The sequence below is a fragment of the Hoplias malabaricus genome, chromosome 3, assembly GCF_029633855.1.
Source record: "Hoplias malabaricus isolate fHopMal1 chromosome 3, fHopMal1.hap1, whole genome shotgun sequence".
NCBI classification, from domain to species: domain Eukaryota; kingdom Metazoa; phylum Chordata; class Actinopteri; order Characiformes; family Erythrinidae; genus Hoplias; species Hoplias malabaricus.
This window is the reverse complement of record NC_089802.1, coordinates 72,419,995-72,447,290: the sequence shown is the minus strand read 5'-3', so window position 1 is coordinate 72,447,290 and position 27,296 is coordinate 72,419,995. Positions and strand designations below refer to the sequence as shown.

General features: G+C 39.5%; 2 protein-coding genes across 4 annotated transcripts; both read right to left on the bottom strand.

The window, feature by feature from the left end:
• Nucleotides 1–748: 748 nt before the first annotated feature.
• Nucleotides 749–9,917, bottom strand: ola1 (Obg-like ATPase 1). The gene is made up of 11 exons (XM_066663581.1): nucleotides 9,751–9,917; nucleotides 8,876–8,976; nucleotides 6,925–7,068; nucleotides 5,679–5,806; nucleotides 4,310–4,485; nucleotides 4,112–4,189; nucleotides 3,095–3,192; nucleotides 2,830–2,970; nucleotides 1,571–1,667; nucleotides 1,339–1,461; nucleotides 749–887 (listed from the first exon to the last, which is right to left on the bottom strand). The coding sequence occupies exons 2-11, from the start codon at nucleotides 8,974–8,976 to the stop codon at nucleotides 786–788; spliced, it is 1,188 nt and encodes a 395-aa protein (XP_066519678.1). The 5' UTR covers nucleotides 9,751–9,917; the 3' UTR covers nucleotides 749–785.
• Nucleotides 9,918–11,247: 1,330 nt separating this feature from the next.
• gpr155b (G protein-coupled receptor 155b) lies at nucleotides 11,248–26,602 on the bottom strand. Of its 3 annotated transcripts, none has more exons than XM_066665806.1 (18): nucleotides 26,410–26,602; nucleotides 25,397–25,861; nucleotides 24,792–24,970; nucleotides 22,319–22,539; nucleotides 21,418–21,592; nucleotides 21,116–21,271; nucleotides 20,459–20,542; nucleotides 20,247–20,367; nucleotides 19,569–19,653; nucleotides 19,295–19,385; nucleotides 18,784–18,994; nucleotides 18,049–18,114; nucleotides 17,721–17,824; nucleotides 17,124–17,219; nucleotides 16,948–17,012; nucleotides 16,707–16,844; nucleotides 15,411–15,438; nucleotides 11,248–11,533 (listed from the first exon to the last, which is right to left on the bottom strand). In XM_066665806.1, exons 2-18 carry the CDS (start codon nucleotides 25,812–25,814, stop codon nucleotides 11,489–11,491), a joined length of 2,283 nt encoding a protein of 760 aa, XP_066521903.1. In that variant the 5' UTR covers nucleotides 25,815–25,861; nucleotides 26,410–26,602; the 3' UTR covers nucleotides 11,248–11,488. The 3 variants fall into 3 exon arrangements, with proteins under 3 accessions (XP_066521903.1, XP_066521905.1, XP_066521904.1); XM_066665808.1 differs by having other exon boundaries at nucleotides 21,155–21,271; XM_066665807.1 differs by lacking the exon at nucleotides 15,411–15,438.
• Between the last annotated feature and the right edge of the window lie 694 nt (nucleotides 26,603–27,296).

Below are 27,296 nucleotides of genomic sequence, written 5' to 3'. Positions count from 1 at the left end.
CAAATAGTGCATTGCACATATTAAAGGACATTTGTTAGTAGATCTTTGCTTAAAATCTGAAGTTAATTATCTGATAAACATGCATAAACACCCACATATTCCTTTCGATAGCTCTTAGCGTTTACCGTTTTTAGATTCTGTATTGGACTGTACAGAAATAGGTCGAAATAAGCCTAAAATGCTTTTCAACAATTATACTTAGAGCAAAATAAGTTTCCCCCAAGATGTGATGCCTCCCTCTGGTGGTTAGGTTTGCAGATACATGATCTCAAAATACAAACTGAGATGTCAACATTGCCAGATTGTGTTACTTGTATGATGGCTTTAACCTGCTTTTCACTTTAGTCCTTAAACTTGGAAATTGTACATTTCACTCCCTATAATTCTCACCCTTCGTTTCCATAACACAGATGTACACATCTTCCATTTCAGCTAAAAAAAAAACCAAAAAACCCCTCTGGTGCAATAACGGAGCTCTGTCCAGGAGAAGTAGTTTATTAGCTGTGACCTTCTGGCTTTGCTCTGTGGCATGCAGCATTTCAGAATTTGAGTGTGAGGGAACAAGGCAAAATACACCTCTGCTATGAGGCTCTCGAATAAGAATCTGCAAAAAAAAAAAAAAAAAAAAAAAAAAACAATTGCACACACATTTGTGTGGATATACTGAATGTTCCAAAGCCAAAACTGAATAAGCTCAAGGGTAATTCCTCTGATCTGCAGTAGAGCTCCCCTCTCCATTGTAAATGGTACTGTCCATCCAATTGCTTCAGGGCTTTATAATGACATCACTTCTTCTTTGGCTGATTGGGTGTGTTGAATTTGAAGAAGATGATATCACCATCCTCTACAATATAGTTTCTTCCCTGTTGCCTGTACTTTCCTGCAGCCTGTTGACAGACAGTTAAATATTTGAAAAAAAGTTAATGATTTTGTAAAAATTACTGGGTTACATTTTAAATTACATTTTGAACTGACCATCTTTGACATTTACAATTATTATTTATGTTATTTGTGCATGTTTACAGAATTAGTAACATTCTTTGCTAAAAACTATCTTTCTAATGGTTAAACACTGCTAATGTAAAGGACATCAACTGCTAGCATTTAAAGTTACTGTTCATAAATTTGCATGGCCATGAGCAGCCACACAAAATCCTAGTAAATAGTAGGCATTTAAAACCTTAGAAATGAGCTGATTTAGAAATCCAAAATGAATCATTAAACATACAGAAAAGGAAAGGGTTGGGCCTCTTATTAATGCCCTTCAGAAGAAACATTGGTTGAGCAGAGACCTTCAAATGATCATACATAACATAAAGCAGTCTCATGTATGCTTACTTTTGCAGCTGATTCACTTCCCTCCTCTTTGAAATCCATGAACTTCATGACCTCAGCCATGATGAAGCCCTTCTCAAAATCTGTGTGGATCTTACCAGCTGCTTGTGGTGCCTTTGTACCTTTCTGTAGGACAGAAACACACATTAAATCAACTGTAATCTTGATCAAATGCAGACATGATGGTTGGCAGTATTAAAATTGTTTGTGTGTGTGTGTGTGTGTGTGTACTTACCCTGATGGTCCACGCACGTACTTCATCAGGTCCTGCTGTAAAGAAATACTCCAGCTGTAGTGCTGCATAGCCACTCTTTATTATCTTGGTCAACACACTGAAATGTAAATGTAAACACGCATGTACACCATTAACAATTTGTAAAATGCTTCATATACAAACACCTATAATCAAACCCTGAATGTATTCATCTCTATTAACAGAATGTCTGTGTATGGACCAAGGGGCGTAAATACAAATGTAAAGTAAATGGCTTGAAACCATATTAACACAGTTGTGCTTGAAGGTTTGTGAACATTTATAATATTTCTCTATAAAATAACCTACATAAGTCTTAAAGCAGATAAAGTGGACCAAATTAAAACTAATGAGTCAAACAAGACTATGCTTGGGTAATTTATTTGTTGAGGAAAATCCAATATTGCAGCTCTATGAGTGGCAAAACCATGTGACCCTCCAGAGCCATTTTCATATACAAACTCAAGGGAAAGTCAGGAGAATTAGGTCTGGACTTTTTTTCTGGAGTGGTGCTTTCACACATTTTCTGTTTCAGATGCATGTTCACAGCTGGAAATGTCTCACTTGTTTAGACATGGGGCAGAGCCTATGCAGGAGATACAGTTTGCAATATGCTTCATATTCTCCAGAACATTCCTGGCCCTATTTATATGCGCTCATTCGGACCTTACCTGTACATTGTACTATGGGGGTACAAGCAGGATAAATCTGAAAAATGTCCAGGATGAATATTACGAACATTTACATTCACACATACAGCTCTTATAGCTTAAGATGTGTAGTTCACTTGGAGGTGAAACTAGAGTCAGTTATTTTTCAGTTTACTTGTACTGCTCTAACAGATACACGAATGTAGGTTAATTCATTCATTCATTCATTATCTGTAAGCGCTTATCCAAGTCAGGGTCGCGGTGGGTCCAGAGTCTACCTGGAATCATTGGGCGCAAGGCGGGAATACACCCTGGAGGGGGCGCCAGTCCTTCACAGGGCAACACACACACACATTCACTTACACACTCACACCTACGGACACTTTGGAGACGCCAATCCACCTACTAACGCGTGTTTTTGGACTGTGGGAGGAAACCGGAGCACCCAGAGGAAACCCACGCGGACACGGTGAGAACACACCAACTCACAGACGGTCACCCGGAGCGGGAAACGAACCCACAACCTGCAGGTCCCTGGAGCTGTGTACGGATGTAGGTAACTATGAGAAACAACAAAACGCTAGAGCTAACCTTTGCGTTTTATTTTCCTCACAGAAATTCTGTTTCTCCTCATCGCTCATGTCTTGGTACTTGTTTTCAAAACCTCCACTGAATGGGATGACCAGAGCCCCAGGGTCATGAGCGTCTACCCACTCTTTAATCTTCACCAGCCTGCGGGGAGAGCAATGGAAGAGAAATCATACATAACATCATTAGTAACAACATCAATAGTAGATGCATACTCAGTGGCATCATGTACATCTGAATGCAGTGCTAAACTAGAAAAGTAACTCACCATTTGTTTTTTTTCCTGATGTAGTCTTTCTCCGAGAGATTCACCAAGTATATCATGGGCTTTGATGTCAGTAACAGATATTTATTCAACACCTCAATCTGTGGGAAAAATGGTAAAATTATTTATATATTTTTTTTCTGCTGCCTTTTTATGATACTTTTGACTCCAGTTGATTGTCTTAGCACTTCTCTGTCAAACATAACCACCTAGTTAGTTAATAATGGCGCAGACTTAAAAACAGGTCACACAGCTTTACTTGTATGAACCTGAAACAGGGAGATTCTGAACAAGAACCTGAAAATTGCAGCCTTGAAGCAGCTGTTCACTGGTACCATTTATGGACAGATTATGCTCTCAGTTTACTCTCTTTACTCCCTGACTCCCTAAACCCTAAGTGCACTATCGAGACTACACCCAGACAATATAAAACTGTATATATAAATAATATAATACATTAAACCGAAGCATACATATAATCATTCATTCATTATCTGTAACCGCTTATCCAATTCAGGGTCACGGTGGGTCCAGAGCCTACCTGGAATCATTGGGCACAAGGCGGGAATACACCCTGGAGGGGGCGCACACACACACACATATACACTCACACATACGGACACTTTGGAGTCACCAATCCACCTACCAACGTGTGTTTTTTGGACTGTGGGAGGAAACCGGAGCACCCGGAGGAAACCCACGCGGACACAGGGAGAACACACCAACTCCTCACAGACAGTCACGCGGAGCGGGAAACGAACCCAAAACCTCCAGGTCCCTGGAGCTGTGTGACTGTGACACTACCTGCTGCACCACCGTGCCGCCCTACATATAATCATGTTTCTGCTAATATGCTAAACCTGAGTTATGTTTGAATAAATAATACTGGTAGGGACTTTAGCTAGAAACAGGAGTAATGTCTAATATATTTAGTATCATCAGTTGGTTCCACATGTTTAAGCCTTCTATAAGACAGACCTAGTTTCTGACCTAGTTACACCAAATGAAAGTGATCAGCACCTCTTTGTCATTCCATTCATGGTAGCGCACATGTTTCTTCTCGTCAACCACCCAGGACTTTATTTTACACATAATGTCCTGTTTAAGAAACAAAAAGAAAGAAGGCAAACAAAATTACTATTGGTTAAGAATTTTTTTAGGAACTTTGAAAGTTCAGTGTACAGATATAAGGCATGCTAATATTTACAGCTGACTCACGTATTCGGGTTTGAGTTTCTTGTCTCCACCTCTCACAGCAGTTTTCTCCAGCTTGTCTATAATTGGCCCAATCATTTCCTCATCCTTCATCCTGAGCTCCTCATGAATAATCTCAATGTCCCGCACAGGGTCAACACAGCCTTCCACATGGATGATGTCTTCGTCCTCAAATGCTCCTGCAGATAAACACACATGAAATTATTTAACGTGTACTATCTTCCACTTCTATTTCCCTCATTAGAATTTATAAACACAAAGTACACCGTGCAAACTGAGAGTGTAACAACTTAGTGGAACTTAGTGCTGTAATACGTTTTATCATTTCCTCATGATTCCTAAATTGCTCTCTAAAGAATATCATTAAGGCAAATGATTTAGCTACAAAATAATCAATAAAGGGTGGCACTGTGGTGCAGCAGGTAGTGTCGCAGTCACACAGCTCCAGGGACCTGGAGGTTGTGGGTTCGATTTCCGCTCCGGGTGACTGTCTGTGACGAGTGTGGTGTGTTCTCCCTGTGTCTGTGTGGGTTTCCTTCGGGTGACTGTCTGTGAGGAGTTGGTGTGTTCTCCCCGTGTCTGCATGGGTTTCCTCCAGGTGCTCCGGTTTCCTCCCAGTTCAGTCCAAAAAGTACAAAAACACACGTTGCAGGTGGATTGGTGACTCAAAAGTGTCCGTAGGTGTGAGTGAATGTGTGTGTGTCTGTGTTGCCCTGTGAAGGACTGGCGCCCCCTCCAGGGTGTATTCCCGCCTTGCGCCCAATGATTCCAGGTAGGCTCTGGACCCACCGCGACCCTGAACTGGATAAGCGCTTACAGATAATGAATGAATGAATGAATGAATAATCAATAAATACTTGCGTACATCTTTTGCTTCAATAATATTTCTGAACCTGATAATGAGTGTAATTATTTACCTAATGTGGACAATGCAGTCTGCTTTATTTTAAATGATTTATTTAAGGATATAAACACAATGAATGCCTTATATCTCAGTTTATACAACCCATAAGCTTCCATCACTTCCTGCTGTAAAACACACATGTGCTTTACAGTCTATAAAATTAGCCCACACATTCATGCTGAAGTAAGGGATGTTTAAACTTAGTCTGCCTTTTAAATAAAGCAGAACACACGGTCCCCAATCAGAACAGAGGCCTTTTACATATACTTTTACATAAACATCAGCCTTTGCAATTATAATCATCCAATACTATATCATATATATATATATGATATATATATATATATATATATATATATATATATATATATATATATATATATCAGAAAATAAGCAAATGCTCTCAATCGAGATCCAATGCCCAAAAACCAAGCAGAATACTGATACACAGTTAAGCAGCTTACTCACGTGTCATGTGGAAGATGCCATCACAGGCACTGATGTGAGAGAGGAAAGCATTGCCCAGTCCCTGCCCTGCATGGGCTCCTTTCACCAGGCCAGCAATGTCCACCACATTCAGAAAGGCTGGGACCTTACTGCACAAACAAGAGACTGGTAATTACTGTATTGTGACTGAATACAGCTGTGTAAATAAAACACAAAAATTAAAGATACAACCATGTATGCATTTCTACTAGCAGTTTAAAACGGAGCGTGTGTTTTTGAACATTCTGCATTATTATATTTTTAAGATTCAAACTAAAATATTCAGATTGTTTTGATGTCATTGTAAAGTGTGATATTTGTTTACAGCAATGATCAATATATCCATGTGAAGTTTTAATGCTTCTAAAAGGTACAAATAATGGTTAAGAATGCTGTCTATTTTTTCCTCAAATGTGCAAATGAAGAAATGGTTTCATATAAGTACGTTCCTTTGAAATGAATTTAAAACCACACATATTTCAATATTTAACCACACTGAATGACTTTGACTCTTAAATACTTTGAATGATACAATGACAGATACAGGGGTTGGACAATGAAAGTGAAACACCTGGTTTTAGACCACAATAATTTATTAGTACGGTGTAGGGCCTCCTTTTGCGGCCGATACAGCGTCAGTTTGTCTTGGGAATGACATACACAAGTCCTGCACAGTGGTCAGAGGGATTTTAAGCCATTCTTCTTGCAGGATAGTGGCCAGGTCTCTACGTGATGCTGGTGGAGGAAAACGTTTCCTGACTCGCTCCTCCAAAACACCCCAAAGTGGCTCAATAATATTTAGATCTGGTGACTGTGCAGGCCATGGGAGATGTTCAACTTCACATTCATGTTCATCAAACCAGTCTTTCACCAGTCTTGCTGTGTGTATTGGTGCATTATCGTCCTGATACACGGCACCGCCTTCAGGACACAGTGTTTGAACCATTGGATGCACATGGTCTTACTGGTGCAGTGTGTAATTAATGAAGATTGGCCACCAGTCTGGTCCAGTTTAGCCATGAAACCTCCCACACTACAGTGACAGGTGTTTCAGTTTCATTGTCTAACCCCTGTATATACAGAAACTTTGAAAGCTTTTGTGAAATTTCCCTTTAAAAGTCTAGTTTAATGCCTAAATCAGGAAAGGATGAAACATTGCGATGGCTGCCCAGAGTTGCAAGATTTTCAATACTTAATGAATCTTGTTACATATTTAGTGAGCTGATACCTGGCAGGCTTGTGGTACTCGCAAAGAAAGTCGTAGCGCTCGTCTGGAATGGGTACACGACTCTCATTTGGGTCGATGGTGCAGAAGGGGAAATTCTCTGCTGCCGCCTGACTCTTGGTCAGCACATTGAAGAACGTCGACTTACTGAAATCACATTTACATTAAATCAAAGGCAGGATTTAGAGTACTATGCAGAAATCAGGCTTTTGGTGTGTTCACAATTTTACAATAAATCAGAACCATTTCAGTACCATCTCAGAAGTGATTCCACATTCAAATTCAAATCACTGTAGATTATTAGGAAGTTTTCCCTTGATCATGCTAATGCTGCTGCAGGGAACTTCTCAAATATACAAAACCAGTCTAAGGAAGGGACGTATAATAGGATTTATTACAACAATTACATCACAATATTCTTTTCATAATTAGTACTTAAATCATTCATTTATTCATTCATTATCTGTAACTGCTTCATCCGGATCAGGTTCAGATCCTGCCCAGAATCATTGGGCACAAGGCAGGAACACACCCTGAATTTCAAAACATCACAGAGTATCACACACACACACACACACACACCTGTCTGCAACACATCCAATCCTACAAGCATGTATAAATGGACCATGAGAGGAAACTGGAGCTCCCCACCCACATGGACAATGTGATAACAAACAAAACACCACACGGACAGTGACCTGATGGGGGACTGAACCCAGGAGTGTGGAGCTGTGTGGCAGTGACACAACCTGCAGTGATACCATGCTGCAACAATACATATTAAGTCCTGGTAAATTAAATTTAGAGTGGAGGTTTAATAAGTGTTAAATGAAAATATTTTTCTCATAGATTCTTGCATTTTTAAAATGTGTAACCCGTAGGTCTATTACCTGGTCCTGACAAAATCTTAAATATTGTGACATATTATGTAATAATTTGATTTGTTTTAAAATGAGGGCGGCACGGTGGTGGAGCAGGTTAGTGTCGCAGTCACACAGCTCCAGGGGCCTGGAGGTTGTGGGTTCATTTCCCGCTCCGGGTGACTGTCTGTGAGGAGTGTGGTGTGTTCTCCCTGTGTCTGTGTGGGTTTCCTCCAGGTGACTGTCTGTGAGGAGTGTGGTGTGTTCTCCCTGTGTCTGCGTGGGTTTCCTCCGGGTGCTCCGGTTTCCCCCACAGTCCAAAAACACACGTTGGTAGGTAGATTGGCGACTCAAAAGTGTCCGTAGGTGTGAGTGTGTGAGTGAATGTGTGTCTGTGTTGCCCTGTGAAGGACCGGCGCCCCCTCCAGGGTGTATTCCCGCCTTGCATCCAATGATTCCTGGTAGGCTCTGGACCCACCGTGACCCTGAATTGGATAAGCGCTTACAGATAATGAATGAATGAATGTTTTAAAATGTCACCAATGCTTTATTCATGTTTGTTCAAACAGACTCTGAATCTTTTTAATAGGTTAAGAAATAGGTTAAAAAACCTGCCATGCAGCTGTAGTTCTACAATTACAGCCTTTCATTCATCTGTTGCTTTGCATACTTAGTTTGCCCCCTTATACCCTGTTTCTCAAGGACAATAAGTAGACCACCACACAAGTATTATATGGGTGGTGGCTCATTCTTAGCACTGCAGTGACCTGTGGGTAACCTCCTGAGTCCACTAATAAAAGACATCTATAAGATGGACCAACAAGGTATCTGTGTCTTATAGAGTGACGGGTGCATGAATTTTTGCAGGACAGTGTTGCTCCGCCTTAAAATCCACGTGACAAAAAAGTAGAAATCTTATACAGCAGCTCCAAACACTAAAGGCACAATGTTCACATTGAGGTTTTCCTATAATTAAAGACAGTATCAGTGTGCTAATAAAAATAAATTAAAAAATAAATAAATAAATAAAAAAACACATGTAATTTTAATGCAACTGACAGAAACGACTTTGCAAGACTGAATGCAAAACATACCCCACATTTGGTAATCCCACAATGCCGATTTTCAATGAGGTCCCGAAGCGTCCGATCAGAGGGGGCGGCTTTGGTCCATCTCCTCCCTTCTTCGGAGGCATCTGTGAGAGAAAACAATTTTAAACGCTGCTCATATTCACAAGGCTTGCAGAAGCATGGCACAGAAACAAGACCTCCCCCAGGCATCAAAACCTCCACCCCACCTTTTTGGGAGCCATGGCTGAAATATATTAGCACACTGTCAGTCATTCAGAAATGTGAATGGTAAATTTCACATGGCTTGCTTTGAGAAAAGTGTGGGTTCTTCTGGTTCTCCTAATCCAGTCTGGTTTCCATTTCAGCACAGAGGTTGAGGTCCTGAAACAGCTGCAGGAGCATGGGCCAGGGCTGTAAACTGACCTGCCTGGCCTCGTCAAGAGCTAAATATAACCTCCACTGCGTCCAGAAAGCGAGATGTTTCACATATGAACTCCAATATCCCCGCAACACTATCCAGACCCTGGGTTCTTAGAAGGAGCTTCTTCAGCTTTGGACTTACTATCAGCACTGCATTTACATATGTTACATCAGCTAGCTCCACTCCCCATTGACGTTCACTACATGGTAAAAGGTGTGTCTTTATTCGAAAGGTCTAGTCCACCTTAAACGGTGCCAGCCAGAATGTCAGTGGTGCACCATTTAAGGTAGAATAGGAAATTCCAAATTTTCTTCTGAAGATAAAGCTAACCTCGGCTTGGTCCATTCATTTCTCTGTAGTTAGCATAGTTAGCACCCCGGCCTCTGAATAAAAACACCACAACCCGAACCCTATACCTCAAAAACAGACACCCCACTCAGAGAGAATAAGAGTCTACACGTATTTATGTTTATATCACCTTGTTATAACGCTGTTATGTGACTGTTGTGTGGTAGTTTCTCTGTGCGCGAGCCCCGCACGCTCCGCACACTCCAGCCGACGGCACGAAAAGAGGAAAGCAGCAGCGGAAGAGTGAGGAGACTCTGCGATCTGATTGGACGAGACCAGGCCGGAATCACGCAAGGGAAAACGTCAGCAAGGGGACGCACTACAAGGTACAGCACCGCCTAAAGTAAATAGATGGAAACTGTAGTCCTAATAGCTTCAATCCGTGATAATGTGCTGGACGTCCATTTAGTGCCGTTGGATACATTCATTCATTCATCGTATGTACCCTGTATTCATTATCCAGTTCAAGGTCGCGGCGGATCCGGAGCCTACCCGGAATCACTGGGCGCAAGGCCGGAACACACCCTGGAGGGGGCCTTTGGATCACACATCCTTGTTTCAACCCTGTTTTAGTGTAGAAATTATGACACACCTTATGGCAAAAAATAAATAAATAAATACACACTGGCTGGGATATTTTTCAGAAAATATAGGGAAAAAAACATGAAAAACACATAGAAGTGTTTAGAGCTTTTCAAATGGTCTACTGAAGTTTTTTTTCCATCATAGAAGCTGGTTGCATTTTCTGCATTCATTCATTGTTAGTAAGTGCTTATCCAGTTTATTGTCACGGTGGGTCTGGAGCGTACCCAGAATCACTGAGCGCAAGGCAGGAACAGTTCATTCATTCATTCATTCATTATCTGTAACCGCTTATCCAAGTCAGGGTCGCGGTGGGTCCAGAGCCTACCTGGAATCACTGGGTGCAATGCGGGAATACACCCTGGAGGGGGCGCCAGTCCTTCTCAGGGCAACACAGACACACATTCACTCACACCTACGGACACTTTTGAGTTGCCAATCCACCTACCAACGTGTGTTTTTGGACTGTGGGCAGGAAACCGGAGCACCCGGAGGAAACCCACGCGGACACGGGGAGAACACACCACACTCCTCACAGACAGTCACCCGGAGGAAACCCACGCGGACACAGGGAGAACACACCAACTCCTCACAGACAGTCATCAAACCCACAACCCCCAGGTCCCTGGAGCTGTGTGACTGCGACACTAGGAACAGTTCAATCAGTAAATATTTTTTAATGTTGTTTACTGTGTTTTTGTAAAATACAACAAATACTCAGACATCCCCAAAATAACCCAATTAATAATTTCAGTTAAATATTCAAATAATCAGGAAAACACTTTCGTAGAGTAAGCGCCATTGTAGCTTTGGAGAAGAGTTCAAAATGAAAATCTCTTTTATGCAAATGTACAGTGATTTAAACAGACACATTTAAAAAGACCTTTAGTCATTAGCAATAACAGACTATATTCAGTTTTTGGACTCTGTAACATGTTAATGGTGAAATACTAGAAGTGCTGTTTAAATGTCACAGCCACAATTATAATGTTCACCCGTGTATTTTAAATAAACAAAAAATCAAGCAAACCAGGTTTCCACTAGACAACATTTATTGCATAATTTTAAAAACATTGAAATCTTATGCTCCAGTTTTCCATAAAAGCAACTCATGTTCAGAAGACCACATTTCTTACTTGGGTGCAAAATTATAGCATAAAATGTATATGAAAATAAGAACTGTAAGAATTTTTACTTACATCAAAGAAATCATGCAAAAATCAGGCTCATACAGGGTTAATACTGCACAGCAGGGTTGGAGTCAATATACTTCCAATCAAGTCCAATCAATTTTTAACAACCTGAAGGAAATCGCAACTGGGAGCAATGGTCTGAAAAAAACAAACCTAAATAACCAGGAAGGAACGAGGAATCTGAGAACAGTAATAAGTAATACAATTTTGTAACAAAAACAATCATGAAGTACCTGATTCATCACAAATAACTTACAGTAAATAGGAGAACGTAGTCTAACTTGCATACTAAAGTGAACAAAAACACTGTACTCAAATGTAAAATGTAATCACAGGTCCTCACAATAAACGTTCAAAGAGTGCAGTCGCAGTCTGCAATAAACCGAGTGTGAGTACATCTTACCAGTAACAGAGCACCATAGCAGAGTTTACGTTACACAGCTGTTAAATGTTCAACAGTAAACTGTGCAACATTAGGAGACCACCCTTCATTTATATAATCTCCAATCAAAATCGATTGTGAGTCTTTTTTTAAAGAGATATTCCTAACTATACGTAATCAAGATATACTTCACTTGCATGAGTGTGAGACATTTTTACTTAAAATTACTACTAAATTTGAAAATATTATTTAACGATGTAGATGTTTGAAAGGACGTGAGCCTGTCAAGAAGTCATTATTGAAAAAAAGGAAACAGATAAAAATAAAAAACATTCGACTAGCCATCAAACATAAAGTAATGTTTAGTAAATTAATGAGTCTCTATTTGTAATTGATATTAGATCATGAGAAGAACTGGGAACTAGTTGATGTTACATTTAGGTGAGGCTCCTGTGTAATTTTCTTCCTTTCGGCCTCAAAATCCTAAACCTCAGTTCTGTTTAACTGGACGGTAAGCTGGATGTAAGAGTAGGACTTTTGTACAGTACCGTGTATGTTTTTCAATTACACAAATCTTAAAGGCTGCACTGTAAAAAATTGCTGTAAATTTACAGCAAGTCTGCTACAGTATTTTATTGTAAATCACAGTATTTACAGTAAATTATTGTAATACTCGATTACAGTAATATGCTGTAAATTTGAAATACAGTAGTGTTGCTGTAAAAATACGGTAAATGGCTGGGAACACTGCTGCCAGTATTTTACTGTAAATCACAGTATTTACAGTAAATTGTTGTATTATTCAATTACAGTAATATGCTGTAAATTTGAAATACGGTAGTGTTCCTGTAAAAATACAGTAAATGCCTGGGAACTCTGCTGCCAGTATTTACTGTAAAATTTACAAGAAATTTTTTACAGTGTGGTTTATTCTTCCGCATAATTGTCTCTGTGCAGAGACATGGGCATCATGCCCAGATGTTCACAGATGTGTCAACCAACATACTTTAGATTAATATTAATGTGCACACAATCGGCGAAGAAGGTGTTGCACTCCACTGTACTAAATAAACTGAAACAATAAAATATTTAGATATTTACACATTAACTGAGTATAACCTGTGTCAATATTACACCATACATCTTCTCCCAATGGCCCCTCAGTCTGCTCCACCAAGTTTTAACACTAGTTTGTGTTGTTCAGGTAAAGTATTGCTTGGGTTTCCCAACTATGAGTAAAGGACAGTCAATCGGTGTTTACATGACAGACAGCCCCACATTTGAGGTTCTGAAGGGATGCACTTCAATGGGTCTGCGAGCTTCTACATTCTATGCTTAGGGGCTATATTTATATAAGGGGTAATACTGCAGCACAATCATTCCAAACAGTGCAAATTAAAAAAGTGCCTGGCTTAAGGCTGATTTATGATTCTGCATTTTATCAATTCTGTTACTATGCCACGGCATTCACAAGTGGCCTGTGCCGTTGTGAGAGTTTATGAGACTGGTGTGTCTGCATCACTTTGCAACAGCCAGGAATAAAACAAAACCGTGGCACATCCTTCCTGTCAGGGTCCCCACTTGTTGTAGCAAGTTTTTTTTTCAGAGACACTCAATTTCTTCTGCATTTTTATACATTCTTTGAGGTACAAACCAACGTTTGAGGAAATCTCTCATCATGAATTTGCTGCTGTTCATGTTTCCAGACTTCCTCAGTTACTCAATTAGATCCATGTTTGTCTAACTGCGGACCAATCATGGTCGTCGTAGATTGTGTCAGCACTATGCATAGTTACTTTTCTCAGGAGGTGCGTGTCAGGCTATGGCATAGGGTACAGCGTAGGGTACGTGGCCATGTGGTACCTACGCTGTACTTTTGGCTTAGGTTTTTTGCAGAAGCATAAATCTGCCTTGAAACGGAAACATAATCAAGAGGAGTGATAAGTCAACATCCAATCAGATCAAGTCTTTTAAACTCATGCAATAACGGAATTGCCAAAAATATCTGCCATTATATAAATATATATAAAAAAAAAATTTAAGAGCCTACTGTCTTATTCACAGTTACTAGTCACAATATAACTGTATTTTTTTTTTTACAAAAATATTTTAGTGATTTTAAAAAAATCTTGATAAATTGGACACATATACTGTCCTTGAGATATCCTAGTGAAATTTGGGTGTGTGAATGTGATAAAAGCAGGTCTGTGGTGGCAGAGGCCCAAGCATATTTTTAAGCCAGAATGATTTTAAGATGCCACTGTGCCACCAGATCTAAAATATCACATTCCCTGTTGGACCACAACCACATCTTTAGCATGGGGGCATTTATTTCTGTTCAACAAATTAGCAAATGGCGAAAAATGCTGCCAGACCAAGATGGCAGATTTCATCCACCAGTACAGCCACAAAATTAGAACACAAGGTCTATTACGTGGGGAAACAATAGTTAAAACTGCATTAATTCTCAAGCAGGACATAAAAGCTAACACTATGCCTCAAACAAAACATAAATTCAGGTTCAGTGTAGCATCAGTAGAATATCAGCTTAGCAAACTACAGAAAGCATTAACTGAATTACACATTTACTAGATAAATTGTAAATAAATAATCAGTTTAGATTTGATTTGATCCCAACCCTGCTACACAGGAAATGCAGTGACTGTAAGAAAATATGTCCTGATTGTCCCAGACTTTGACTTTTATAAACAAAAAAGAAAATAGCTTATGTTTTTCACAAGCAAACCCCAGTAAGGGGTTAAATCAGTAGTCATTGATAATGATATTGTGCTCCTTAGTAAATAAATATACAGTAGATTTTAAAGGCGAACCCTGTAGGACCTGCTCAATTTTTTATGACATCTTTAAATGGGGCACTTTTAAAAAACACAACTGCTGTGTGGTGAATGTTTTGAAGACAGACTGTTTGAATTAGTTTTCATCTTTCTAGCTTCTTTCACTTGTCACCATCCAGTGACAAAAAAAAAGAAACTTCCAAAAAAAATCCAGCTTAAAACAAAATGCATTCAATGGCATAGGCATGTCATTAGAACAGTGTTCTTTTACGTGAAGATATTTCCCAGTTAAAACCTTATGTTATGTAATATGGTCATTTAGTAGGGGAAAGATAAAGAAAAATATTTAATTTAATTAATTTGGACCACTTCTACTGGTTCATTTTTCATAGAATTTTCATATAAAGTGAAGGGAAGCTGCCATTTTTAAATAGTGTACAAAAATAAACATCAAATGGAGTCAGACTTTTGCAGATGGTGTGTTAATACTAGGAGACACAGAGAGTGACCAGATTCCCCTAAAGGTTTGGCATGCCATGCAACAGAATTCAAGTAGCACAATTTCCAGTGGCAAACATTAGTTTGAATCACAGCTGAGTTCTGCCGAGTGGTTTCGGTTGGCCCAGTCCCACCATACATGAAGCAATATCACTGGCCATTGTCTCTTAAAACCCGCTCAGACATGCTTAATCACTCAGCCCATCATTAGAGTCCTGTAGTGCAGGACCCTGTCCCTGTGTTAAACCACACCCACCCACCCACTCACAAGAGCAAATCGACCATTCACTGCTCAGGACCTAACCATAACACTTGGCAGTCAAAGCAAGGATTCACCCACCGGCCCTGAGAGGGATTCAGCTGATCCACTGAGAGTGGGAGAGAAAGAACCACAGAAAAAGACAAGAAGAAAAAGAGCACATAGAAGAGAGATGTTATAAAGTCCATGCAAAAAGTGAAAAAATGAAATGCATTATCATTTAAGCATGTAATGCATTATATACACACACACACACACACACACACACCAGTCTGCTCTGAGCAGAAGCAGTTTAATTTTCACTAACAGTTTATCCTTCTTTTGAAAGGGCTAAATGTAGCCAAATATTATTAAATTGTGGCTTTGGGAAGCTATTAGTTTTGTTTTTAATGATATGGACATGTGAAAACAGACACACACCCAGGTATGGAATTTCAGTGTTTATAAAATGCAGCTATGAAATAACCCACAAATATGTACCAGAGGTTCTTATAATCAAAATTATTCCAAGTGCAATGTTGCATATTGTCTTTAGAGTTTAAAAATAAAGTGTGACATGCACTGAATTAAGTGATGTGCATTTATGAGTTCTAACATCACTCACTTGTGGAGAATGCTGCATACAGCACAGTGCAAAAGTCTTCGGCACCTAAGATTAATATGTTATTAAAATGAGCTAGTTAGCTAGTGTGAAAAATAAAGTTTGTTTCCAGATATTCTCTTTGATCAAATGTATTGGTTAAATCAACAGCACACTTGATTTAACATAAAGAAGTGTTTATCAACCTGTACATCCAGGATTGGGTGATAACCTCAAATAACACTGGAGTATAATTTATAACACAAGGAGTGATTTGGAAAGGGTTAAACCAACACATTCACACACAGAATATTACACTACTACAACACTGCATACTGTAATAATTAGTTTTTATTTTAATGTGGGTTTTTTTGGGCAAATATACATTTACTGCTTAGACAAAAAGCTTTTTAAATCTCATTTTCTCAGGTGCCTATAACTTTTACACTGTACTGTATATTTAAAAGTTCAGTACCATGTGTTTTTTCTTCTACTATAGAATTATCAGTTTTGCAGACACAAGAATTTCATATGAGAAGAACAATATATAACAGTATATGATAAATATGATTTATGTCCAATTAAATAATGCATTTCTATGTGCCCAACAAAACAAAATGTTGTGAGAAACTTCAGAAAGAGTGAAGAAATGAGACAAAAATTCAAAACCCAATTACAAAAGCCTGATGTGTGCTTTTGTAAACATAAACTCAGTTTCATATCATTCCTTCTAACACACATACATACATATATATGTGTGTGCGTGTGTGTGTGTGTGTGTGTGACAGAAAACAAACCTTCTCTTGTGCACAATGTCCTGTACACACTGGTTTTTGTGGTAACGGACGAACTGTGTGCAAGTCAGTCGAATCTCCTCAGGAACGGGAGCAGGACCACAGTTCTCCTCCTGACCCCCACTCCAAAGTGCTGCAAGTCTATACATAGACGCACATGTGTAATCACCAACACTCCCAGGCCTTGTAGAAATAGGTGCACAATGGAAGGATATTTGAGAAGTTCATATAAAAAAATTCTCACCTTTTTTTGAATGGTAAAATGATGAGATGCTCATCCAACCCAAATATTCCAAATGAAATGAAACCCTGAAACAAGAGAATTGAAGGAATGAAAATGTTATTTACCAAATATAGCACTGTGTTATGATGCCAGTGAAATAAGTGTTTTCATGTAGTTTGAAGCAGCCATCTCTTTACCTGTCCATAATTTGCCACAGCACAGAAGAACTGCAGCTCAAGGTAGAGTCGTCCAGGATCTGCGTTTAAAAGCCACCAGAGACAGCTGGAGAGGTTCTGACCATCGGAATAAAAAAGATACATATCAGTATTTCATACAGAACATGTAACAACACACAGAGTATTGTGTCTATAAATCAACAGATATTTTAACTTCTCACAGACAGTCACCCGGAGCATGGCTCAAACCCACAACCACAGGTTCCTGGAGCTGTGCGATTGCGACACTACCTGCTGCGCCACTGCGCCGCCCTGCTTTAGTTGTATTTTATTGAACTTGAATTTTGGCACATACCACATGTTTTCAATGCACATCTTACACACATTGTTTCTCAATATATTCATTCAGAAAATAAACTATAATTTAGCATTTAAAATGTTTAAATGATTTACCTGTAGATAATGTGTAAGTTTAATCTTTTTAAAAATGTATAAAATTCTCTCTCTCTCTCTCACACACACACACACACACACACACACACACACACACACACACACACACACACACACACACACACACACACACACACACACACACACACACACACACACACTTACTGCTAGCAGGCTGACAATGAGCAGCAGACAGAGCAGTACATGGCGAGCCACCTGCCTCTCCTCCTGCACCCGCACACAGCTCGATGCTTCACACAGAACTAGACCTGTAGGAGACAATGCAATAAATACACAGAGACCACACACATCACTGCAAGTGTACCACAGACTAGCTGTGGTACAGTTATCTCACACACACACACACACACACAATAGGAAGCAAAGCAGCTTTGATGATACTGAGTCGCTTCACGTGTAAACATGCAAACACATACAGATTTCCCATAGCTGTGCTTGTCTGAAAAAGTAACTCCATAGTTATGTTTCTTGCCTGATGCTGGTGCTGATGAGTCATTTAGATGGTCAGTTATCATATCAGGTAGGGGGTCACTATGATCTGAGACCAACACAGATGAGACTTTTATCAGACACACAATGTACATTTGAAACACATTAGACACAACACAGTGCTGTGGCCTTGGTGGCCAAACCATGCCAGCTGCAGCTAAAGCGCAGTAACAATGTGTGATTATGAATTAAAGGAAGAGCCTGGTTCCCCCCAAATGCAGTCAAAATGTTTTGTTATTAAAATTAGTTTCTTTAGTTTTGCAATGAATTTGCAAAGATAATGCAGTTCAATAGTGGAAACCTATACGTTACCAGTAAGTATTAAGTAATAAACAAAGGCCCAGACAATTATATTTAAACTTAAATGTAATCAATCCTGAATATAATTTGAGTAGAGAATTTTGGAATTTAACTCTTTGCACCCATTGGAAAACTATATTTATGCTGTTTAATGTAGTCAATTTTATGTTTACTGATTAATTTTCCACTCATGTCAAATTTTAAACTGTTTTTGACTTAAATTTCTAGGAAATTGCTATTAGATGTGAGTTATTAATTCCCAAAATAAAAATCATGTAATACAGCACTGTTATCTGTTAGCAACATGGGCCTCATGACTCCAACGTAGGAAGCAAACTAAAGACAGGGTAAAGCAGAACATTTTTGGCCAAACTATTCCTTTAACACAGTGACACATACATGAACTGATATTGTATACCTCTATTTAAACTGCTATGTGATGCTGTTCTCTCTGCTGAGTTCTGGTTCTCTAGCTGTGGGGGGTTCCTCACATCTTCTGTGTTGCTTGACATTGAGCTCTGCTCCAGGGCCTGATAACTCTGCTCCGCCTGAGAGCCCTGACTCAGCCCCAACAGAGACACACCACCCAGCATTATGCTGCAGCTCAGTACACCCAAACTGGAAACAATCTATAGAGAAACAGTGGGAGGACACACCAGCATGAAATATATGCAAATTAGTCCAGAAAAATATATAATAACAGGTTTACGTAAATATAAACAAAATCAAAAATATAAAATTGAAGCACAAATCTCTCACAATTCCAACTGATGTGAAACCTTTCAACACCTAATTACTGCATCACAATTTCACCAAAATTTGGTAAGACTCTAACACAAATGCGCCTTAAGGAAGTGCACGAAAGGAACATATGAAGTGCATTTTATGCCCCTAGAGACTGCATTAAAAAAGAAACAATGACAACCTACCTGCCATTTGCCATAGAAGAATGCAGAGTCAGTGGTGTCACTCACTCTGTCACCCACCATGAGCAGCAAACCCACAATCAGAAATGGAACTCTATAACACAGGGATATGAATGTAATACTCCTTATATATACTTAATAATTATATTTATTTATGTCATTATATTTTAGAATAAGTGGGGAAAATACTGGATTGGTCTTTTAAATAACAAAATCTAATTGTGACCAGCAACATTAGCAACAACAAAAAATGTTCCACACAAATAAACATTCTTACCCCCATCCCAGGAAGATAAATATGATGGGCTGAACTTTTAACTGCTCGTTCTTCTTCAGCAGGGCCAGAGCAAATGCTAAGAGACCTAGAACACAACACACAATCTACACAACTACACAACACAGTACAGACTAATCACAGTTCCAGACAAAAGAACATAATTCAGTTATAATTAGTCTGAGAAGGACTAAATGGTGTGTATACAAGTATGCTATTTTTATATAAATGTGTGCCATGATGTGTACTATATTTATATAAGTGCAATAGAGGACTATGCATATAAAGTAAATCTGTATCAAATGCCTAGATTTCAGGAATTCACTAGATGTGCTTAATATGTTAATTATTTTGCTTTAAAGGAACACTAGGTAAGATTTGGTATTTTTGCTCCTCCCAGTCACAGAGGCTCTATTCTCCCTATTAATGGTCAGTGAAGCATCACAATGATTTTGAAGCTGTAATTTCAATGTAAAAATATTACCTAGTGTTGCTTTAAACAAAAGATATAGAGCTTCTATCTTCATTCATGTAAAAGATTTAAAGTCTTCTACAAAACCTTTGCCTCAAATAAAAACAAATTAAAAGAATTTTGAAGAAATCTTGTGATCATCTGATGGCCTTTGGCAATTTCACATAGACCAACCTGTGTTAGTGTGTAAGGAAATGTGTGTGCATTACCTGTCCAGAGATATGTGCTGTAAAGAGATCCATACAGCAAAGTGAAAGTAAGGACCTGTGCCAGCACATTGTCCTGACGAATTACAAACTTCCACAAGATCATTGACACACACACCAAGAGCTGCGAGAGAAAAAACACATATGCTGTGTATAAAATGACAGAGTGTGGGCTAAGGGACAGGCAGAGATAGTCCAAAGCTGAAAGCACCAACCTGGGCGAGGAAAAGATTTGTGGCAAACACATGAGGAAGCCTTTTGAACTTCTTGCTGAGCAGCATGACAGAAATGGTCCACACCTATCATGTGAAGTCATTCACAAAGAAACACTGTTTTCAAAGAAGCCTCACCATCGATTTGATGATACAGCTCAACAACCCTGAAGGAGAACACTAACTGCCTATTCTGTTGTGAAATAAATGCCTACATTAAGCTAGATCTGAGGAGAGTGACTGGGAAACAGGGAGGGCCATTCTACTCACTTAGAACAGAGTAAGGCCCTCTCAGTCCCCTGGCCACGGATGACTGGAATCAAACATGCAACTGTAATTTATTTCATTACTGTTCACATATGGACAGCGTATGTTATAGAGCAGTATAACTCACTCCAGTCTGGAATTCCAAAACTTCACAAAGCTCTCTTTATGTAGCCCATCTGATAAGTAATCCTCTTAAAATTCTCAAGTGTGCATGGTACACACACACACACACACCTTCTCTTCAGATTCATATACGGGCATAACTTATTTTCTTTAACATCCATTAACATTTATTCCAGATTTTAATAATGAATCCCAATCTTTGTTTTTCTATATTCTCACATTTTCATGAATTTGAAATACTGCACATGTTATACACACACACACACTCACCAGGGCAATGAGGCTAATTATGCTGATATTGAAGCTGACCTCCTGTAGTTCTAAAATCAAGTGTGTGGCCTCCATCCAAGGAATGGTCAGTAACCATGCTGAAAGGTACATGATGGGTGCAGACAGTAAAGTGCTGATGACCATGCCAGAGGTTACCTTTACACACACACACACACACACAATACATACAAATATATGTAAAAATTATGTAATATTTGCATATGCAAAATAGTTCATTGTCAAGTCATATCAGCATGGGAAATCCTTTATAATAAGTTTAACTAAGAAAATTTTAAACTCACCACCTCCAGCTGCATGTTGTACTGGCCAGCATAGATGGCCACACTGGGGGCAGTGGGGAAGACCCCATATAAAAACGCATAATCAGACAAACTGCTGTGGTTTGCAGAACTGTTTCCAGATTTACCTGCATCCAAAAGCTCCAACATGTCCTTACACATCAACGGCATCATCAACCTGCAACACACAGAAGGCAAGTATAAAATTTAACACAGAAGACTACAACAGCAGTGTTTCACATTAGGATCTGCATGAGCCAAATAAAACCCAAATAAGCCAAATAAAACAAAAAAATAACTGCTGTAGAAGCAAACATTTTGTATCTCCATTTTTTTGCCATTTTAATTGTTGCTATTATTAAAAAAAAAAAAGATACACACAAAAATTACTTTTGATTCAAACTTAGATTTTATCTAGTTTCTGTAAAGAGACCATTTTTGATATGTTTTGATTTTTTTGCAGCAGCAATGCTATAGGCAAGGCAAGTTTATTTCTAGATCACCTTTCATACACAATGTAAATTCAAAGTGCAAAAATACAGAAATATGAAATATTAGGGGAAAAAAGGTATCTTTAAAAAAACAATGAAAGTTCACATTTTATATTTACAATATGTCACAATATTATTTATGTTACCGAGGTAGACCACGGTTAGGATTCTTGCCCAGGGACTTTTATTAGAGCACAGGAATGAAGCAAAATCTTCAATGTCACTACTCTATCTTGATTTCATAATAAAGTGCTTACTAAGATGCAAAGAGTATCTACTGAAATAATAACAAAAACCTAGACCCTATGTTTTACAAGTTCAGTACATATATACACACACACACACACACACACACACACACACACACACACACACACACACCAGCATATAGACCCACATACACATGCTCTTACAGTTTAGCTGTGATGAGCAGTATGAGTGTCACTCCAGTGGAGCGAGTGAGTTTGTGCATCTGCCCCACCATCGTCAGTCCCAGGTAAAAGAGAGCTGCCCCTCCGAATGAGTCAGCCAGTCCATCCACAAACTCCCCCAGCAACCCTGGGACCTTCCCACCAAAAAGGAAGTGGCAGACAATCCCAACCATGACCATGAAGATGATAGGATTCTTAAAGACCTGCAGAAGCAGTGGAACAGACACGCTTTAATGCACACAACAAAACCTAGGCCTGCTTTTATTAGGTTTGATTAAAATATTTTTTCTGATCAAGTACGTTACATAAAGAAAAATGGAATATCCAGATTGGAATGGGTTAATATGCACGTCTTAGTTTGCTCCATGAAATATAAACATCCATTTGTGGTATAAATAAGAAAAAATACAATTACAAATTAAAACAAAATTATAAAGGATTGAGTCTGAGAGATAATTGGCCTCAATCTACAACCACTGGCAAAAATTATGGAATCACCAGTCTCTGAGGATGTTCCTTCAGTTGTTTAAGTTTGTAGAAAAAAAGCAGATCACAGACAAGACAAAAAACTAAAGGCATATTAAATGACAAATTTCTGGCTTTAAGAAACACTAAAAGAAATCAAGAAAGATAATTGTGGGGGCCAATAACAGTTAGATTTTTAGAACAAGCACAGGGAATAAATTATGGAATCACTCAATTATGGAATCACCCTGAAAATTTTCAGTACAAACACTAACACCTGCATCAGATTAACGCTGCTCGTTAGTGTGCAGGTAAAAAGGAGTGATCACACCTTGGAGAGCTGTTGCAACAAGTGGCCTGACATGAATCATGGCTCCAAGACCAGAGACGTCAATTGAAACAAAGGAGAAGATTATCTAACTCCTTAAAGAGGGTAAATCATCCCCCAGTGTTGCACAAGATGTTGGTTGTTCACAGTCAGCTGTGTCTAAAACCTGGACCAAGTACAAACAACATGGGAAGGTGGTTAAAGGCAAGCGCACTGTAGACCAAGGAGGACATCAAAGCGTCAAGACAGAAAACTTAAAGCAATACGTCTTGAAAACAGAAAATGTACAACAAAACAAACTGGAGTCAACGTCTGTGACCGAACTGTAAGAAATCGCCAAAAGGAAATGGGATTTACAAACAGAAAAGCAAAAAGAAAGCCATCATTAACACCTAAACAGAAAAAACAAGGTTACAATGGGCTAAGGAAAGGCAGTCGTGGACTGTGGACGACTGGATGAAAGTCATATTCAGTGATGAACCTCGAATCTGCATTGGGCAAGGTGATGATGCTGGAACTTTTGTTTGGTGCCGTTCCAATGAGATTTATGCAGCTGACTGTCTGAAGAAAACATGCAAATTTCCACAGTCATTGATGATATGGGGCTGCATGTCAGGTAAAGGCACCGGGGAGCTGTCATTACATCTTCAATAAATGCACAGGTTTACATTGACATTTTGGACACTTTCATCCATCTATCGAAAGGATGTTTGAGAATGATGAAATCATTTTTCAAGATGATAATGCATCTTGCCATAGAGCAAAATCTGTGAAAACATTCCTTGAAGAAAGACACAAGGTCAATGCCATGGCCTGCAAACAGTCCGGATCTCAATCCAAAATTGTGAAAATCTGTGGTGGAAGTTAAAGAAAATGGTCCATGACAAGGCTCCAACCTGCAAAGCTGATCTGGAAACAGCACTCAGAAAAAGCTGGAGCCAGATTGATGAAGAGTACTGTTTGTCACTCATTAAGTCAATGCCTCAGACTGCAAGCAGTTAAAATCCAGAGGTGGTGCAACAAAGTACTAGTGATGTGTTGCAGTGTTATTTTGTTTGTCATGATTCCATAAATTTTTTTTCCCTCAGAACTGAATGATTCCATAATTTATTCCCTGTGCTTGTTCTAAAAATCTAACTGTTACTGGCCCCCACAATTATTTTTCTTGATTTCTTTTAGTGTTTCTTAAAGCCAGAAAGTTGCCATTTGAAATGCCTTTTGTCATGTCTGTGATCTGCTTTTTTTTCTACAAAATGAAACTGAAACAACATCCTCAGAGACTGGTGATTCCATAATTTTTGCCAGGGGTTGTATTTAACAAATCCAAATGCAGTGTTGTTGGTTCCATAGGGCTGACATTGAACAGTACTGCCTGCAAAGAATAGTATGTGTCTAAAACCAACTAAGAAAGTCTATTTATACTCACTCACACAGCAACTGAGTGTGGTTAGAGTGTGACATCTGTGATTTAGTTACAGTTTGCACAATGTTAACAAATGGAATAGAAGCTTGAATTATTTGTTACCTACATTTACCTCATAGTTCTGGTGCAAAACATCAGACACCAAGCAGATCAACTACACTGAGGGTGAATACAAAATGTATATGCAATATAATTTGATATATATAAAACGTTTCACTTGTTATGTCTGTAACACAGACCCGCAAAATGACGGTGGAGACGATACGAAGTTTGCTCTGGTTGCGGTCAGGGCTCTCTCTCCAGCGCTGAAGCTCACACAGAGCAAATCCTACTGGGTTCAGCAGCATCAGAGACACAGGAGCCACCAAATACAAATACTGGCTGTAATCAGGGTGTGAACTGCGGTACAAAGCATCCACTGAGAAAGAGTAGGAAAACAGGTTTGTGTTAAAATGAGAGGCATTAAAAATACTCGTACTCATTATGGAGGTAGGGAATTAAATGCAACAAGTTTAAAATGTTAGAATCAATATAAAACCTATATAATAATCCACTCTAAAAAGGTTAGTGCACAGTGTTGTTGTGTAGTGGGTTCCTGAGTGACACAACTATCTAACAATTGCTCCATTTTCAGGAAATCAATGCCAAAACAGTATGTGGCCAGATGTTCGAAAGTCCATTATTGGCCCCTACTCTCTCGGGGGTAGAATGCCCCTTCCTCTCCCACCATGTCTTGCTGAACTGAATTGAGCTTTGTATTTATAGATGCATAGAATACATTCCAAAATAGTCGCTCTATAGTCAGATACCTATTTCTAAAACGTGTGTGTATGGCTATAATCACCTATGGGATAGCCCAGAGCAAAGTCGTTACTCTGAGTGGCGAAGATAGCAAACAGTCCTGCCTGACTGTATCTGCTCTCCGGACCAGCGACCAGCAGAGTGAGAACGCACACCAGCACAAACACACAGACCTTTGCAATGAGCACACTCCACAGGAAAGACCACACCACATCCGCAAACTGAAGCTGCACCATGTTCTTGAACAGCAGGGCTGGAAGGGCAAAGCAGGACACAAAGCTGCCCAAGCCTTTCACCTGCCCGGCTCCAATGATCCCGGTGCGGCCAGCAACGTAACCGCAGAGAATGATACCAAAACACTCCAGCAGAGCTGGGAACAACCTTTCGATGGACATGGCTGGAGTGGACACGGGACTGTGGGTAACGTTAAGGCCATGAATCGTGACATAATGGCCTTCCATGATGTCATCAGACAGGTAGAAGGGCTCTTAAACTAAAGAAGGGAAACCTGGAGAGAAGAGTAAACAGAATTAGGCACTGCATGGAAATGGGGGGAATATTTGTCCGAGAGAGAGAGAGAGAGATTAGAAAGAGTCAGAAGGGCTTGCAGAAAATGGCAGTGGAGTGTCAGAGAACACGAGAAACAGAGAACAAGAAGAGAAAAGTATTAAGAAATAGAAAAGAGGCAGAATGAGAGAGAGAGCGCACTTCCTCAAGACTTTCATCATCCCATACCTGTCTGTGAGTGTCCATATGTTTGCCCATTTTTCAGAGAAACAGGAAAGAACCCTCTCCTATACTAATGTTAACTGAAAATAATTAAGTCGGGCGACCTCGACTGTATATGACATTACGCTCATATACTACAAGCCCAACACATATTCTTCCTCTGTCTCTCTCTCTCTAATAAAGTCCACCTTAACTCACAACCTAACGTCTCTTCACATTCAAAACACGAGCCCTCAGTTCTTTCCAGCCCAGCCCCTTAATATTGTCGCTGTCTTTTAGTCATAATAAAACAAGAGCCTGACAATGTTACTGGCTGTAAAACCTTACCCGTCATAGAACAGAACGCTTATGGCGGCCCGTTATCAGGCCTCATGTCCGTCATGTATTTGTTTTTCCTCTCCCTCCTTGTATATCTCTGCTCTCCTGCCGCCTTCACTGTCACTGAATGTCCGACTCATCAACGAATTGTTCTGTGGAATCGACACTTCTCGAATCAGAATCGATTCAGAAATCCAAATGAATCGTGCCTATTTTTTTTCGATTCGTTGGTCATAACTTCATTACATTTCTTAACCAGCCCCATCAACTTGCTTGGTGGGAGCAGCAAGCGAAAAGGTAAGGAGCGGGTTGATAAAGGCAGGGACTAATTATTCATTCATTCATTATCTGTAACCCTTATCCAGTTCAGGGTCGCGGTGGGTCCAGAGCCTACCTGGAATCATTGGGCGCAAGGCGGGAATACACCCTGGAGGGGGCGCCAGTCCTTCACAGGGCAACACACTCACACTTTTGAGTCGCCAATCCACCTACCAACGTGTGTTTTTGGACTGTGAAAGAAAGCACCCGGAGGAAACCCACGCAGACACAGGGAGAACTCCTCACAGACAGTCACCCGGAACGGGAATCAAACCCACAACCTCCAGGCTCCTGGAGCTCTGTGACTGAGACACTACCTGCTGCGCCACCGTGCCGCCCGGGGGCTAATTAAATATTAATAAATCCACATATACAGAATGGAGGGGAACTTCAAAATAAGGAAATTCTGATGACAAGTGATGTTTTTTTTTCTGGGTTTAATCATAATTGTGGGATGCTTAACTGACGACATCCAACTACATACAGAACAGACTTGACTTTTGACTAATCTTGCAATAATAGTTATAATAATAACCCAGTAAACATTTAGCCGTTGATTCAACGTTGAAATAACGTAA

What these genes read in the sequence shown, in the direction of transcription:
- ola1 (XM_066663581.1), bottom strand. Translation starts at nt 8,976, where the DNA reads ATGCCTCCGAAGAAGGGAGGAGATGGACCAAAGCCGCCCCCTCTGATC. An exon ending in ATGAATGGAATGACAAAGAG is followed by an intron (nt 3,193 to 4,111) that starts GTGCTGATCACT and finishes TTTTTCCCACAG; the next exon opens with ATTGAGGTGTTGAATAAATA. An exon ending in TACGTGCGTGGACCATCAGG is followed by an intron (nt 1,462 to 1,570) that starts GTAAGTACACAC and finishes TCTGTCCTACAG; the next exon opens with AAAGGTACAAAGGCACCACA.
- gpr155b (XM_066665806.1), bottom strand. Translation starts at nt 25,814, where the DNA reads ATGGAAGGCCATTATGTCACGATTCATGGCCTTAACGTTACCCACAGT. An exon ending in TCTCCACCGTCATTTTGCGG is followed by an intron (nt 22,540 to 24,791) that starts GTCTGTGTTACA and finishes CTGCTTCTGCAG; the next exon opens with GTCTTTAAGAATCCTATCAT. An exon ending in ACAACATGCAGCTGGAGGTG is followed by an intron (nt 21,272 to 21,417) that starts GTGAGTTTAAAA and finishes GTGTGTGTAAAG; the next exon opens with GTAACCTCTGGCATGGTCAT.